This window comes from Coregonus lavaretus, assembly GCF_964263955.1.
Source record: "Coregonus lavaretus genome assembly, contig: HAP1_SCAFFOLD_242, whole genome shotgun sequence".
Lineage (NCBI taxonomy): Eukaryota > Metazoa > Chordata > Actinopteri > Salmoniformes > Salmonidae > Coregonus > Coregonus lavaretus.
In genome coordinates, this window is record NW_028157515.1 from 185,889 (window position 1) to 202,371 (window position 16,483).

Below are 16,483 nucleotides of genomic sequence, written 5' to 3' on the forward strand. Positions count from 1 at the left end.
CTATCTGAATGTCCAAAACGTTGTGTCCTGCTGAACGCGCCCCAAATTTAGCTAGCGAGCATGCAAAGGCATGCTGATTAATTTAATTTGGTGTTTTAGTAGTAGTAGTAATTGGCTGGATCAAAAGCCTGCACGTAGCGTCTGACTTGACTGTCTCACCTCAGATTTTGTTACACATTCCGCAGAAGAGTATTCAAAAAAAATAATTGAGTGTCTATTATCTGGTTATTACATGTGTGTTCCATTTATAGCTAAGTTCTCAATTTATGTGCAATGCTCTCTCTGTGTCCATCTCCCTGGCAGACCAGATGTGAAGCCCGGTATCCCCATGGTGAAGCGTGTGAAGGAGGCCCTGAGGAAAGAGGTGCTTCACAAGGAGAAGAACGTTAAGAACCGGCAGAAAACTATTAAAGAGCTGGAGCAGGAGAGTAGAGAGGCAGCACAGCACAGCACCATCAGCAACCAGAACAAGGGCTTTGCTCTGCTGCAGAAGATGGGCTACAAAGCTGGACAAGGCCTGGGGAAGCAGGGTCAGTCCTCTCCAGTTCAACTCAGAATGTATCGTATTACTTCTTATCTGAATCAATTCAACTCGGAAATAAGTGCCTGAGTTTAATGTATTCAGCTAGGAGTTAGGCCAGATCATCACATGAACTAAGTCAGTCAGGCCTCTTTAGTGATGGCGTTATTAGTGTTGTAGCGAAGTCAAGGGATATTACAGACTTGGGCTTGAACCCTGGACTTTGATACTGTCAACCCAACACCTTAGCAGTTCCGCTAAGACATCTGAACCCTTGACGAGGTCGCTGTGTTGGGAGAAGGTTGTTACAATATGATGATCAGGCCTGACATCACATGGTAGATTTTTTTTAAAGTATTGATTTCTGTCTTTGTTCCTTTTCGCAGGGGCGGGAAGAGTCGAACCTATTCCACTAAGTATCAAAACAGGTGAGAATGTATTAACATATCCAAGACAAAATCCTAACCTACACATTGACAGGGTGTGCATCAATGTATCTTTTTTAAGAGATGTAGCCTACCTAATGCAATTGACCAATTACCTCTAACATAACCTTTTGTTGTTGCATCATCCTGTGGTTATTGTATCACTCAGACAGAGGGGGCATCGGGATGGAGGGAGTGAAGAAGAGGAAAGCAGAGGAGGAACTGGAACATTACCGTCAGAAAGCCCGGGCCAAACAACACAATGAGAAACAGTCCCTGGAGGACTTCAGGTAAAGGCCAAGTCCCAAATGGCACCCTATTCCCTATTGGCTCTGGTAAAAAAAAAATAGTGCACTATATAGGGAATAGTGTACTATTTGGGACGTAGACAAAGTGTTACAGGATGACATGGTCAATCTCCCAAATAGAGGTAGCCTATATTATTTATCTTAGTAAAGATGCCTATCTAAGGTTGTTTATTGCCAAATCAAATTGCATATATTTCTGTATTTCTGTATGATTTGTATATATCTGTATATATCTGTGTATATCTGTATATATCTGTGTGTACATGTGTTGATAGATAATGGCTACACTACCTTCTTTTCACTGTGTACATGTCTTAATGCTGTTCTGTGTTCTAATGCTGTTCTGTGTTCTAATGCTGTTCTGTGTTCTAATGCTGTTCTGTGTTCTAATGCTGTTCTGTGTTCTAATGCTGTTCTGTGTTCTAATGCTGTTCTGTGTTCTAATGCTGTTCTGTGTTCTAATGCTGTTCTGTGTTCTAATGCTGTTCTGTGTTCTAATGCTGTTCTGTGTTCTAATGCTGTTCTGTGTTCTAATGCTGTTCTGTGTTCTAATGCTGTTCTGTGTTCTAATGCTGTTCTGTGTTCTAATGCTGTTCTGTGTTCTAATGCTGTTCTGTGTTCTAATGCTGTTCTGTGTTCTAATGCTGTTCTGTGTTCTAATGCTGTTCTGTGTTCTAATGCTGTTCTGTGTTCTAATGCTGTTCTGTGTTCTAATGCTGTTCTGTGTTCTAATGCTGTTCTGTGTTCTAATGCTGTTCTGTGTTCTAATGCTGTACATGTGTTCTAATGCTGTACATGTGTTCTAATGCTGTACATGTGTTCTAATGCTGTACATGTGTTATAATGCTGTACATGTGTTATAATGCTGTACATGTGTTATAATGCTGTACATGTGTTCCAATGCTGTACATGTGTTCTAATGCTGTACATGTGTTCTAATGCTGTACATGTGTTCTAATGCTGTACATGTGTTCTAATGCTGTACATGTGTTATAATGCTGTGCATGTGTTATAATGCTGTACATGTGTTATAATGCTGTACATGTGTTCCAATGCTGTACATGTGTTCTAATGCTGTACATGTGTTCTAATGCTGTACATGTGTTCTAATGCTGTACATGTGTTCTAATGCTGTACATGTGTTCTAATGCTGTACATGTGTTCTAATGCTGTACATGTGTTCTAATGCTGTACATCAGAGTGAGGATGAGGACAGAGCGGGAGGAGCAAAAGATTGAGGGGGACCTCAGGAGGAGTCAGAAAGCCTGTGAGCAGCTGGACAGTCAGAAGGTTAGATACACACACACACACACACACACACACACACACACACACACACACACACACACAGTCTGAAAGCCTGTGAGCAGCTGGACAGTCAGAAGGTTAGACACACACACACACACACACACACACAGTCTGAAAGCCTGTGAGAAGGTGAGAGACCACATACCAATGTCCATAGTAGCATACCCCTTACATGCCCGTTACATTAGTAGTGTGGATATTAGAACAGTCTACCACTAATCCCACAAAGCCAACTCTACTCTATCATGTTGACACCAGCCAGGTTTCCATCCAACATGTCTAATGCCAGTAAAGGACATGTCAGTTCAAACAGGTTGGAAACAGAACATGTGTCGGTAAACTTTCCAAACGTCGACAAGACAAAATACGCCAGACAAGGTGGGATCTTTTTGTTACGTGGGAATTTAACCGCTAAATAAATCTTTACGTGCACTAGGTCCTCACACAGCCTTTTATCAGCCAAAAGTCAATTTGATGGAAACAGCTCTGGTGGAAAATGTGTTTTTAAGCAGATTTTACAATTATTTTCCTGAAAATCTGTCGCCAATTGGATTGAAACCTAGCTCCTCACAAATCTATTGACAAGAAGAAAAGGCCTTTTATCGTTAACGCTGACCATACTGAATACTCTCCTTTGAACTCCAGGGTGTCACAGTGCCCAGAGAAGACTGGTACTGGCCTAAACTGGTGGTTGAGGAGGAGGAGGAGGAGGGGGAAGAGGAAGAGGAGGAGGAGGAGGAAGACAAAGTGGAGGAGGAAGACAAAGTGGAGGAGGAAGAGTTAACTGTTAGTACATTTCATTTTAATATGATAGAAGCTCAGGAAGGAGACTAAATAATAGAGGTTATAATGGCATGAAACAGTAGGACTGAATTAAGAATAGACATTATAATGGCATGAAACAGTAGGACTGAATTAAGAATAGACGTTATAATGGCATGAAACAGTAGGATTGAATTAAGAATAGACGTTATAATGGCATGAAACAGTAGGATTGAATTAAGAATAGACGTTATAATGGCATGAAATGGTAGGTTTGAATTAAGAATAGACGTTATAATGGCATGAAACAGTAGGATTGAATTAAGAATAGACGTTATAATGGCATGAAACGGTAGGTTTGAATTAAGAATAGACGTTATAATGGCATGAAACAGTAGGATTGAATTAAGAATAGACGTTATAATGGCATGAAACAGTAGGACTGAATTAAGAATAGACGTTATAATGGCATGAAACGGTAGGTTTGAATTAAGAATAGACGTTATAATGGCATGAAACAGTAGGATTGAATTAAGAATAGACGTTATAATGGCATGAAACAGTAGGTTTGAATTAAGAATAGACGTTATAATGGCATGAAACAGTAGGATTGAATTAAGAATGTCCTCTGGTCCTCTGTAGCTCAATTGGTAGAGCATGGCGCTTGTAACGCCAGGGTAGTGGGTTCGATCCCCGGGACCACCCATACGTAAAAATGTATACACACATGACTGTAAGTCGCTTTGGATAAAAGCGTCTGCTAAATGGCATATTATTATATTATATTATAAGAATAGACGTTATAATGGCATGTAACAGTAGGATTAAATTAAATCTAGATTCATATTTTGAAGTTCCTCCTGTGACAACCTTGTTTTAATGATCTTTTCTAGTCACTGGACAAGCTACAAATTCTGACATCATATTTAAGAGGGGTCCATTTTTACTGCATATGGTGTGGGACTGCTTACAATGGTAAGAATGAATCCTACTCACTTAAATAAAACATACCTGGCCATGTCCTTCTTGACAAGAGATCGAACACCACCTCACGCAGTTTGTGACCTACAGATGAGGAGGATCTGTGTTCCGATTGTCCTGGAGACACAGCTGCAGACCACGACGACTGAACACTGCAGAATAATCTACAGAAGAGACTGGAGGCATCAGCAACTTGGATTGGGGATTATAAATGGGATCAGAGGACGTAGGTATGAAGTGTCTCAGTAGGAGGACTGATCTGGGATCAGTTTTTCTCTTTAGATCACAATGAATAAGGTTACATGGACAGGGGGGGAGCTGATTCTAGATCAACACTCCTATTCTGAGCTGCTTGATACATATAACATCTGCCCCTGTGTGATATATAGGCGAGTTTAGACCTATAAAGTGTGAATTTGTATTATTTATAATGCAGACAGGGCATTTTATGTATTTTCTTCCTGAACATGTTTTTTTTTTTATTAATAAATTAAAACACCTTTTATATGATTCAGAAACAATTAATTTAAATGTTACTTGTATCATAATCTGGATTGTGTTATTTGTAAATTTGACAGGCAAACATGACATCTGCATAGTTTATTTATCCATGGCATCCACAGACCAACGAGTCAAGATGTTTGCCTCATTAAATACTAAGTTGCATCCACAGACCACCAGGTCGAGATGTTTGCCTCGTTAACTACTAATAAGTGGTATTCAATAGGACGCAACAATTATTGCATTGCAGATATAATGTTTGGAGCTGTTTAAAACTTTACTGGCATGTAAACACTTTTTTCTTATTCGTTTAACCTCTAAAACCTCTCACATACATATCACTAACTGAATTTTGTTTGGTTTTATCATGGGAATGTAATTATTTGCAGCCGACACATGGACGTCAGCCCAGTAGCTATATTGGCTGATGACGTATGGTTCGGGAAATCGAAACCAAAAATTCTGGATACACTGACAAGATACGCCTCTGTCCACAACGCGGAACGGCGGGGCTGTCCAGCCTGTCCTTTCTTTGGATTGGTGGATACGTCTCATTATTGTAATCCTGTTTTGAATATTCGATGAGGGTTGTTGACGTCAACCACCTGTATTCAATGGAGAGAGACGCTACGCAACTAGCCTCATTTCATGAATATGCATAGCCACTCCCATATGAAGTGTTAAGTTGCCGGGATGTCACGTGTCCTACTTAAATCAGTACACTCATAACAACTTAAGCATTACGAAACTTATATTCGAGCAAATACATCTCACGTAGCAAATAAGTCATAACTTTTTTTGTTGACCAGATTCGACACACACATTGACCTCCATTCAAAAACTCATTGCTTGGTGGGCGAAACAACGACAAGACGCCACCTGCTGGAGGGAGACAGATTGTCCTCCGAGTTGGGCCTCTCTTCCTTTTCCTCTGTTTAGAAACACAAAACGAAAGTCAAGCGTGATGACTGGACACTGACAGCTGGTAAATATTCAAACACTTCTGGGTGCCATTCACACAAAGGACGGTAACTATAACAATACATTATACATAACTATAAAACGTTGGAGATCATCCACACTAGAGGAAAGTTGATCGTTCTACACCGGTCGATCCACTGATCAACTCATCCTACTGCACGCTGTCGGCCTATTAATAAGGTGGTAAGTTACACAGACGATTCAGTACTTCAGGGTGTGTTCATTGTCATAGTGACAACTGCAAATAATACTTCAACATACATGTAACGAAAACATAATATAGAAACTCGTATTTAAATGACGCAATTCAACAACATACGCTGTTTAGCCTGCGTGTCTTTTGCTTCATGTCATTGATCGCTTGGTTTGCAAGTTATTTCAATTTTTCGAATATATGTCAATTTGTTTGTATTTTCTTTTTCACTGTGCTCGTCTCTCTGTTTGACCTGTGTAACCATTAGCAATGCATCAGTGTAACTATCATTACTGTGGCCAGAGTTCTTCTTCGGTGGGGTTTAACGGCGGTTGGCATCCAATATGTTGCATTGCCGTCTCCAACTGGACTATAGTATAAATCCATTATACTTTGTGATTCAAAAAGTATTAAAATAAAATAAAAAAACACCCTTCCAACTTTCGTACACCCAAGTACTTCTCTGCAGCTGCCACCACAATATCTATTTTTCTGTGATTTACGTTCCATCTCTGCGGTGGAGTTGATAACCATCGCTATGAACGATAAGAAGCCAACCTTCCTTCCCCGACAGTTCATTTTGGCCTAGGTCGATTTTAAATTCAGCAAATAACAAGAGCAAGCCAGTTTCTCTCCAAGAAAAGGCTATTAGGCCTAGTATAAAACATAATACAAATACATGTCCTGTGGATTTAGTAACCTATAGCTTTACCTGGGATTTCAGGTGAAGAGAAATCAAGTAGAGGCTTGAGTCCGCACAGCCTATTGCAGGTAGCTTAGTGGTTAAGAGCGTTGTGCCAGTAACCGAAAGGTCGCTGGTTCTAATCCCCGAGCCGACTAGGTGGAGAGAAAAAATATCTGTCGATGTGCCCTTGAGCAAGGCACTTAACCCTAATTGCTCCTGTAAGTCGCTCTGGATAAGAGCGTCTGCTAAATGACTGATTTAATAATTTAATTGCACATAAGAACAGCTGGAAGAGAGAACGGCCAGTCGCGTGGCCGAAGTAAGAAGTTAAATATTAGCAAGATGTTAGGCCATTCATTACATACAAACAAAGGAGGGTTCCTCAAGGGTTCATTGGAAAGGGTGATGGTTCTATGTGGAACCATAATGACTCAACGGACCCTTTGAGCTCTTCAAGGATTCTTTACTTTTCACAAAACGGTTCTTTGCTCTTTTTAGTGATAATTAAAATGTAAGGGAGGCGGCTCATTAGAATATCTGGGGGAGTGGTTTGCTCACAGCTCTTTTTTGTTAAAGGTGAGAGAGTGTCATTCCAGTTTATTTAATGTGTCCTGTAATGTAATTACATGTTAAAGATGACTATGGTGTCTTGGGAAAGACTCTCATAAATCACATAAGGCCTTGTGTCAATTGAGAATGGTGAGAATGGTGAGAATGGTTGACTAAATCAGTCAGTGGTTCTCAGGTCTCTCCTCAGGGACCCCCAGCTGTTCCAGAACTAGTACACCTGATTCAGTTAGTCAACTATCAACACAATAATAACACCTCTGGGAATTTTAACAATATAATATGGCTGACCAGAATAAAAAACCATGTCCGGTTCTTCAAAATGATCTACAAAGCACCTTTCAAATTGAGAATGGTTCTATAAAGAACCATAAAAAAAAGGGTTGTAACCACAGCAGAACCCTTGTTTGGTGCTATATAGAACCCTTTAATGGTTCTTTTATAGAACGTTAGGAAAGGGTTCTATATAGCACCATAAAGGTTCCATTTAGAACCTTATGAGCATGGTTCTTTATTGAACCTTCAAAAAAGGGTTCTATATAGTCCCCAAAAGGGTTCCCCTATGGTTACAAGCCAAAGAACCCATATGTGGTACTATTTAGAACCACGTGTAGCTAAATAGTAGGGCTATAAATATGACCTGGCAAAATGCAATAAAAAAAGTTTACAGGTTATGAAATGGCAGATCTGTGCATTCCTCCAGGTTGCGCTCTGCAGTCCCCGGGCACGCAAGTCTCCAATATTGATTAGGCCTACATTTTTAGACAAGGACATTATTTTACTTGATTATGCAACCATTTGGATCAGTTATGGGTCCATTCTCGACAGTTTACAAGCTCCAGAAAGGTACATTAGCAGGCTACTTATATGGTGTGTTTTGATCACACTGTCTTTTCTCTCACTCACTCTCTCAAGGTCTTTCTCTCACTCACTCTCTCTCTCACTCTCTCTCTCACTGTCTCCATCTCTCTCACTGTCTCCATCTCTCTCACTCTCTCTCTCTCTCACTGTCTCTCTCTCTCACTGTCTCTCTCACTGTCTTTCTCTCTCACTCTCTCGCTCTCTCACTGTCTCTCTCTTTCACTGTTGAATGAATGAATTAAATGTAATTTTTATTTTCATGTCAAATCGCCAGTTGGTAACCCCATCCCTTATAGGATTAATCAACACATAAACAAACATTACAATAATTCACTGTGGTAATTCAGTGATAATTCTTCTTCCGGTGTTCTCTGCAGTGCGCATCGCATAAAGAGTGAAAAAATAAAATAATAAAATCAATACATAATAAATAGTAAATATAACATAAATAAAAATATAAAATAAATAAATAAAAACATTAATTATAGAAACAGAAGGCATTTTAACCCAGTCTGGAAGAGGAGATTCATGTGGGAGACAAGCCTCTACACAATCTATATACACACAGCCTCTACACAATCTATATACACATAGCCTCTACACAATCTATATACACACAGCCTCTACACAATCTATATACACACAGCCTCTACACAATCTATATACACACAGCCTCTACACAATCTATATACACACAGCCTCTACACAATCTATATACACACAGCCTCTACACAATCTATATACACACAGCCTCTACACAATCTATATACACACAGCCTCTACACAATCTATATACACACGTACCATTTACCACATAGAAGCTAAATATCTTTATAATTGAATTATAGGTAGCACTTTTATTCCAGGCTTTTATCTAAATATTCCGCAAACTGAAATACACAATGGACAAAAAAAACATTTTATTTTCTCCTCATGGCTCAGCCACATAATGCCAGGGTATATCTGGTGGTCTGTCTCCTCAGCCACATAATGCCAGGGTATATCTGGTGGTCTGTCTCCTCAGCCACATAATGCCAGGGTATATCTGGTGGTCTGTCTCCTCAGCTACATAATGCCAGGGTATATCTGGTGGTCTGTCTCCTCAGCCACATAATGCCAGGGTATATCTGGTGGTCTGTCTCCTCAGCCACATAATGCCAGGGTATATCTGGTGGTCTGTCTCCTCAGCTACATAATGCCAGGGTATATCTGGTGGTCTGTCTCCTCAGCCACATAATGCCAGGGTATATCTGGTGGTCTGTCTCCTCAGCCACATAATGCCAGGGTATATCTGGTGGTCTGTCTCCTCAGCCACATAATGCCAGGGTATATCTGGTGGTCTGTCTCCTCAGCTACATAATGCCAGGGTATATCTGGTGGTCTGTCTCCTCAGCTACATAATGCCAGGGTATATCTGGTGGTCTGTCTCCTCAGCCACATAATGCCAGGGTATATCTGGTGGTCTGTCTCCTCAGCTACATAATGCCAGGGTATATCTGGTGGTCTGTCTCCTCATGGCTCAGCTACATAATGCCAGGGTATATCTGGTGGTCTGTCTCCTCATGGCTCAGCCACATAATGCCAGGGTATATCTGGTGGTCTGTCTCCTCATGGCTCAGCCACATAATGCCAGGGTATATCTGGTGGTCTGTCTCCTCAGCTACATAATGCCAGGGTATATCTGGTGGTCTGTCTCCTCATGGCTCAGCCACATAATGCCAGGGTATATCTGGTGGTCTGTCTCCTCAGCCACATAATGCCAGGGTATATCTGGTGGTCTGTCTCCTCAGCCACATAATGCCAGGGTATATCTGGTGGTCTGTCTCCTCAGCTACATAATGCCAGGGTATATCTGGTGGTCTGTCTCCTCAGCTACATAATGCCAGGGTATATCTGGTGGTCTGTCTCCTCAGCCACATAATGCCAGGGTATATCTGGTGGTCTGTCTCCTCAGCCACATAATGCCAGGGTATATCTGGTGGTCTGTCTCCTCAGCTACATAATGCCAGGGTATATCTGGAGGTCTGTCTCCTCAGCTACATAATGCCAGGGTATATCTGGTGGTCTGTCTCCTCAGCTACATAATGCCAGGGTATATCTGGTGGTCTGTCTCCTCAGCTACATAATGCCAGGGTATATCTGGTGGTCTGTCTCCTCAGCCACATAATGCCAGGGTATATCTGGTGGTCTGTCTCCTCAGCCACATAATGCCAGGGTATATCTGGTGGTCTGTCTCCTCAGCTACATAATGCCAGGGTATATCTGGTGGTCTGTCTCCTCAGCCACATAATGCCAGGGTATATCTGGTGGTCTGTCTCCTCAGCTACATAATGCCAGGGTATATCTGGTGGTCTGTCTCCTCAGCTACATAATGCCAGGGTATATCTGGTGGTCTGTCTCCTCAGCCACATAATGCCAGGGTATATCTGGTGGTCTGTCTCCTCATGGCTCAGCCACATAATGCCAGGGTATATCTGGTGGTCTGTCTCCTCAGCTACATAATGCCAGGGTATATCTGGTGGTCTGTCTCCTCAGCCACATAATGCCAGGGTATATCTGGTGGTCTGTCTCCTCAGCTACATAATGCCAGGGTATATCTGGTGGTCTGTCTCCTCAGCTACATAATGCCAGGGTATATCTGGTGGTCTGTCTCCTCAGCCACATAATGCCAGGGTATATCTGGTGGTCTGTCTCCTCAGCTACATAATGCCAGGGTATATCTGGTGGTCTGTCTCCTCAGCTACATAATGCCAGGGTATATCTGGTGGTCTGTCTCCTCATGGCTCAGCTACATAATGCCAGGGTATATCTGGTGGTCTGTCTCCTCAGCCACATAATGCCAGGGTATATCTGGTGGTCTGTCTCCTTCCCTGACTTCCATTGAAATTTTCTTATGTTGTTTTTGGTCCTAACTTGTTTATTTGGCTCCAGAACTGTTGAGGATTTCTTGTCCGTATCTCCTCAAGGTATAATACCTACCCTCTCTGATATCTCTGTTTGAATAGGCGCAGTCTTTTATCAAACACAAGCAGTTTTTTCTTAAATTCCTTCCTAAAATGTTCTCTTGTATTCCCATCTTTACACTGTATAAATAAGTACTCAGCCTTGTACATTTCAGACCATAGATCCCCTAACTCATCACTCCAGTAAGGCTTGTTCAGCTTGTAAACTTTCCTGGACTTGGAGTGTATTCTTTATTCACATCATTTTCCCCCATTTCAGAATATATGATATCACAACATGTTTCATACCACACATCTAAATCAAATGTTGTTTCTTGGCATCTTTGCAGAGTTTCGATGAGTTCCACCAGAGCTCTTAGATGCTATTTCAGAACATAGAAAGTAATTTGGCATATTTCTTTTCTTACATTTAACCCTATACGGGGTATGTATCTTTTTCCCAGAGTGATGCACAGTGATACCTGGTTGAGAATGTTTGTGGCCAACAGAAAATATCATCAATAAGAGAGAGAGTGATCAGGAAGTCTACTTCTCTTTTCTCCATTTGAGTCAAAACATCCACATTCTGTCTCTCTCTCTCTCTGTCTCTCTGTCTCTGTCTCTGTCTCTCTCTCTCTCTCTCTCTCTCTCTCTCTCTCTCTCTCTCTCTCTCACTGTCTCTCTCTCTCTCTCACTGTCTCTCTCACTGTCTCTCTCACTGTCTCTCACTCTGCCTGCCAGTTCTTTTGACTTCTTTATTTTACATTCAGCAAGCAAGAGCTGGAATCTCTCCTCGATAAGCTAGTAGTAGTAAATAAAATGCTGGAATTAAATGTACATAAGCTATTGTACTTGAGCTTTTCCTGGGACTCCACGAGCTAAGAGGAACAGCTGTAGCTGAGAGAGGCAGTGGAGAGGCCAGGTGCGTTATTGCGCAAAGAGAAGACACACTAGAGATGTGTAGCCTAAGATAGAGGCCTATGAAACCCATCATTCATTAGCTACATTTGAGTCCTAATCCTGCAGTGAATAGCCTGTACCCAATGAATTTACACAGTGATGTCAGGAGGTATCGGTGTTAACAGATCGGCCTTCCACTGATATGTGCTGTTTGTCGTGGATCATCATTCTCCCAAGCCGTGCTCTCTGCCTTCTCTCCCGTCCGAGAACCCTCGCGCAACTAGAACCAAGAACGCTTCAATAGAACGCATTTTTGATTGGATGAACCAAGAACGCTTCAATAGAAACGCATTTTTGATTGGATGAACCAAGAACGCTTCAATAGAAACGCATTTTTGATTGGTTGAACCAAGAACGCTTCAATAGAAACGCATTTTTGATTGGTTGAACCAAGAACGCTTCAATAGAAACGCATTTTTGATTGGTTGAACCAAGAACGCTTCAATAGAAACGCATTTTTGATTGGTTGTCAACAGTGGTGTAGTGGTGCCTGGAGAAGTGGTATACTCAAAATTGTGGCCAAAATTTCCCAATGGCCCGCCGGCGAAGGAAAGGTGCCCTGTGTGGGCCGGCGAAGGAAAGGTGCCCTGTGTGGAAAAAGTCAGTGACACACTCTGAATGACCTAAAATTATAAATTCCATATTGGTCTTTCACAGTCAGACCAACCCAAGCTGGACTGTGCTAATAGTATAACTACTATTGGAACAGATAAATGAGGCTGTCAACTGAGCAAAACATTCACAGGTTTCAGATAAAAAATTAATAAAGAAATCCACTCTTTTTGTTATAGAAAAACAACGAAATTGGATGTTCTAAGCCATAGCAACGCTTAAACCACAGAAGGATACCACTTTTGAGGTCTAGGAAAAATCTACTATATTTTGTTGTTTTGTAGTTACCCTTTAATTCAAGTGTGAAGGCACTGTTGTTTGGTTAGTGGTGTTTTTGAAGCACATGAGATGGAGTTTGCAAACAGATGGCTACTGGATCATCAAGATATCATTCTGCTGGGTAGGCAGAGGCTACTTTGTAGATAGTTAACATTTAATTGAGAAGGTTTTTGGGAAAAGCCTTTCCATTTTCCAGAAGACTGTTAGGCCCATCATTAGCATTGCTATATTTTCCCTGTTCCTTAATTGTTTGAAACCTGGACGTTTCACATCATATATTAAGACATGTCTTGTTGTCTTGCTTCAAAGTAGCCTATAGACTAAATCCCACCACAGAGGCAATTATTTTATAAAGACTTCCTCATATGCGTTTTCCTTTCCTTCATTGTCTAGCAGCCAAAATCATTATCCGAGTAATATTAGCAACCCGTGATAGTTGTTGCATCTTTAGATCTCCCCTCTTTCTACATTTCTAAGGGATACTTCCATCTCTGTCCATGAAACCGCTCGCATGTGCAGTGTGCATTTTTAGAACGGTGTTTAACGCAAATTGCGTTTTGGAACATTTGGGGATAGGCCTTCCGCCGTGTGCTGCGCGTAAAATGTGAAGACATAATAGTTGATCAACATTTTAAGCGAAACATTCTGATCTGTTCCATCAGCCTTATTCATTGATATGGCGTATACCTCCACTACACTACTGGATCTACTGCCCCCCTCTGGACACATCTGGAACTACACCATACCTCCACTACATTACATTGATACCTCCACTACATTACATTGATACCTCCACTACATTACATTGATACCTCCACCACATTACATTGATACCTCCAATACACTACATTGATACCTCCACTACATTACATTGATACCTCCAATACACTACATTGATACCTCCACTACATTACATTGATACCTCCACTACATTACATTGATACCTCCACTACATTACATTGATACCTCCACTACATTACATTGATACCTCCACTACATTACATTGATACCTCCAATACACTACATTGATACCTCCACTACATTACATTGATACCTCCAATACACTACATTGATACCTCCACTACATTACATTGATACCTCCACTACATTACATTGATACCTCCACTACATTACATTGATACCTCCAATACACTACATTGATACCTCCACTACATTACATTGATACCTCCAATACACTACATTGATACCTCCACTACATTACATTGATACCTCCACTACATTACATTGATACCTCCACTACATTACATTGATTACACCTCAACTACCTCAACTAGCCGGTGCCCCCGCACATTGACTCTGCAACGGTACCCCCCTGTATATATATCCTCCCTACTGTCACTTTATTTTACTTCTGCTCTTTTTTTTCTCAACACTTTTTTTGTTGTTGTTTTATTCTTACTTTTTTTGTTTAAAATAAATGCACTGTTGGTTAAGGGCTGTAAGTAAGCATTTCACTGTAATGTCTGCACCTGTTGTATTCGGCGCATGTGACCAATAAAATTTGATTTGATTTGATACCTCCACTACACTACATTGATACCTCCACTACACTACATTGATACCTCCACTACACTACATTGATACCTCCACTACATTACATTGATACCTCCACTACACTACATTGATACCTCCACTACATTACATTGATACCTCCACTACACTACATTGATACCTCCACTACATTACATTGATACCTCCACTACACTACATTGATACCCTCCACTACATTACATTGATACCTCCACTACATTACATTGATACCCTCCACTACACCACTGGTTGTCAATGTTTTATAATTGGAAGGGACTCTGAAAGTTGAAAATCCAAATGATATCGTTCTCCACTGTTTTTGTAGTTATCGTTGTGAACGCTCCTGTTCACTTGAATAAGAATGATTTAAAAAATATATATATATATATCGTTATAGTTATCGTTCTTGGTGTGGACGGCCCTTAAGTTACAACGGTGATATTATCACGGTGTTATGACTTTGAGCATTGTTGCAGAATGTTTTATTTATCGTTTGCCAATTGAACTTGAACTATCGGCCGTGGTCGCTCACACCTTCGATAAGGAGTCTAGCTTGTGTCCTTATATTGTTTGCATATCGATTATTAGGTCATTTACATGCATTGATTATGCGCACAGAACAATCCATCACAGTGTTATAACTTGTTGTCTTGATTTGATTTCCTTTGTTTTTCACCCCTTATGTCTTACAGATTCGACAGCATTATTTTTTATCATAATCAATGGGTTCCACAAATTATATCTCCAGACTGATGGAGTTTGCTCAGAGCAACCGTCAGATGTCTGATGTCAAGTTTGAGGAGGTTGGTACAGATGGACCGGATCATCTTAAAACGTAAGTCAAATTTAACTGGCATAGTAGCTACATTGCTTTTTTTGTTTTGCAAACTCCATCTCATGTGCTGTAAAAACACCACTAACCAAACAACAGTGCCTTAATTAATTAAAGGCTAACTACAGCCAAAAATATAAATAACCCAAACCCAGTCCTCAAAAGGTGGGCTCATGCTGTGGTTTAAGCTATTCATTTTATTGTTTATTGTTATTTAATTATTTATTGTTATGGACTTGGTTGTGGTTTTTCTATTTCAAAAAGTGTGACTTTGAGAGCGAAAACCTGAAATGTTAAAAAGACACAAAAAACCCTGGTGAATTTCTGACTCAGTTGACAGCCTCATTGATCAATTTCAATAGTAGGGCTACTATTGGCCTACAACACAGTACCTTAGCAGCTCCGCACCTTAGCGCACATGCACTCACTCACACACACAACAACCCACACACACACACACACACATACAGTGGCTTGCGAAAGTATTCACCCCCCTTGGCATTTTTCCTATTTTTTACAACCTGGAATTAAAATAGATTTTGGGGGGGTTTGTATCATTTGATTTACACAACATGCCTACCACTTTGAAGATGCAAAATATTTTTTATTGTGAAACAAACAAAGTTACCAATAAGATAAAAAAACGGAAAACTTGAGCGTGCATAACTATTCACCCCCCCCCCCCCCCCAAAGTCAATACTTTGTAGATCCACCTTTTGCAGCAATTACAGCTGCAAGTCTCTTGGGGTATGTCTCTATAAACTTGGCACAACTAGCCACTGGGATTATTGCCCATTCTTCAAGGCAAAACTGCTCCAGTTGGATGGGTTCCGCTGGTGTACAGCAATCTTTAAGTCATACCACAGATTCTCAATTGGATTGAGGTCTGGGCTTTGACTAGGCCATTCCAAGACATTTAAATGTTTCCCCTTAAACCACTCGAGTGTTGCTTTAGCAGTATGCTTAGGGTCATTGTCCTGCTGGAAGGTGAACCTCCGTCCCAGTCTCAAATCTCTGGAAGACTGAAACAGGTTTCCCTCAAGAATTTCCCTGTATTAGCACCATCCATCATTCCTTCAATTCTGACCAGTTTCCCAGTCCCTGCTGATGGAAAAAAATCCCCACAGCATGATGCTGCCACCACCATGCTTCACTGTGGGGATGGTGTTATCGGGGTGATGAGAGGTGTTGGGTTTGCGCCAGACATTGCGTTTT

General features: G+C 40.9%; 2 protein-coding genes and 1 long non-coding RNA gene across 4 annotated transcripts in view; 2 read left to right on the forward strand and 1 right to left on the reverse strand.

Moving 5' to 3' along the window:
- LOC311125343 (G patch domain-containing protein 11-like) overlaps positions 1–4,807 on the forward strand; it is a 5,228-nt gene extending 421 nt beyond the window's left edge. The window contains exons 2-8 of the mRNA XM_084199395.1: positions 304–530; positions 907–948; positions 1,115–1,235; positions 2,453–2,543; positions 3,207–3,347; positions 4,217–4,298; positions 4,395–4,807. Coding sequence (XP_084055521.1) covers positions 304–530; positions 907–948; positions 1,115–1,235; positions 2,453–2,543; positions 3,207–3,347; positions 4,217–4,298; positions 4,395–4,453 — 763 coding nt within the window. The 3' untranslated portion in view covers positions 4,454–4,807. The remainder of the gene's footprint in view (positions 1–303; positions 531–906; positions 949–1,114; positions 1,236–2,452; positions 2,544–3,206; positions 3,348–4,216; positions 4,299–4,394) is intronic.
- LOC311125344 overlaps positions 1–6,731 on the reverse strand; it is a 10,480-nt gene extending 3,749 nt beyond the window's left edge. Inside the window, exons 1-2 of the long non-coding RNA XR_014612866.1 lie at positions 6,692–6,731; positions 5,628–5,736 (exon numbers count right to left, since the gene is read on the reverse strand). This is a non-coding gene — a long non-coding RNA (uncharacterized lncRNA). The remainder of the gene's footprint in view (positions 1–5,627; positions 5,737–6,691) is intronic.
- Positions 5,743–16,483, forward strand: part of LOC311125342 (interferon-induced, double-stranded RNA-activated protein kinase-like) — a 35,941-nt gene continuing 25,200 nt past the window's right edge. The window contains exons 1-2 of one of the 2 annotated variants that reach the window (XM_084199394.1): positions 5,743–5,969; positions 15,129–15,271. In XM_084199394.1, coding sequence (XP_084055520.1) covers positions 15,159–15,271 — 113 coding nt within the window. In that variant the 5' untranslated portion in view covers positions 5,743–5,969; positions 15,129–15,158. The remainder of the gene's footprint in view (positions 5,970–15,128; positions 15,272–16,483) is intronic. The other variant, XM_084199393.1, reaches the window with a different exon arrangement.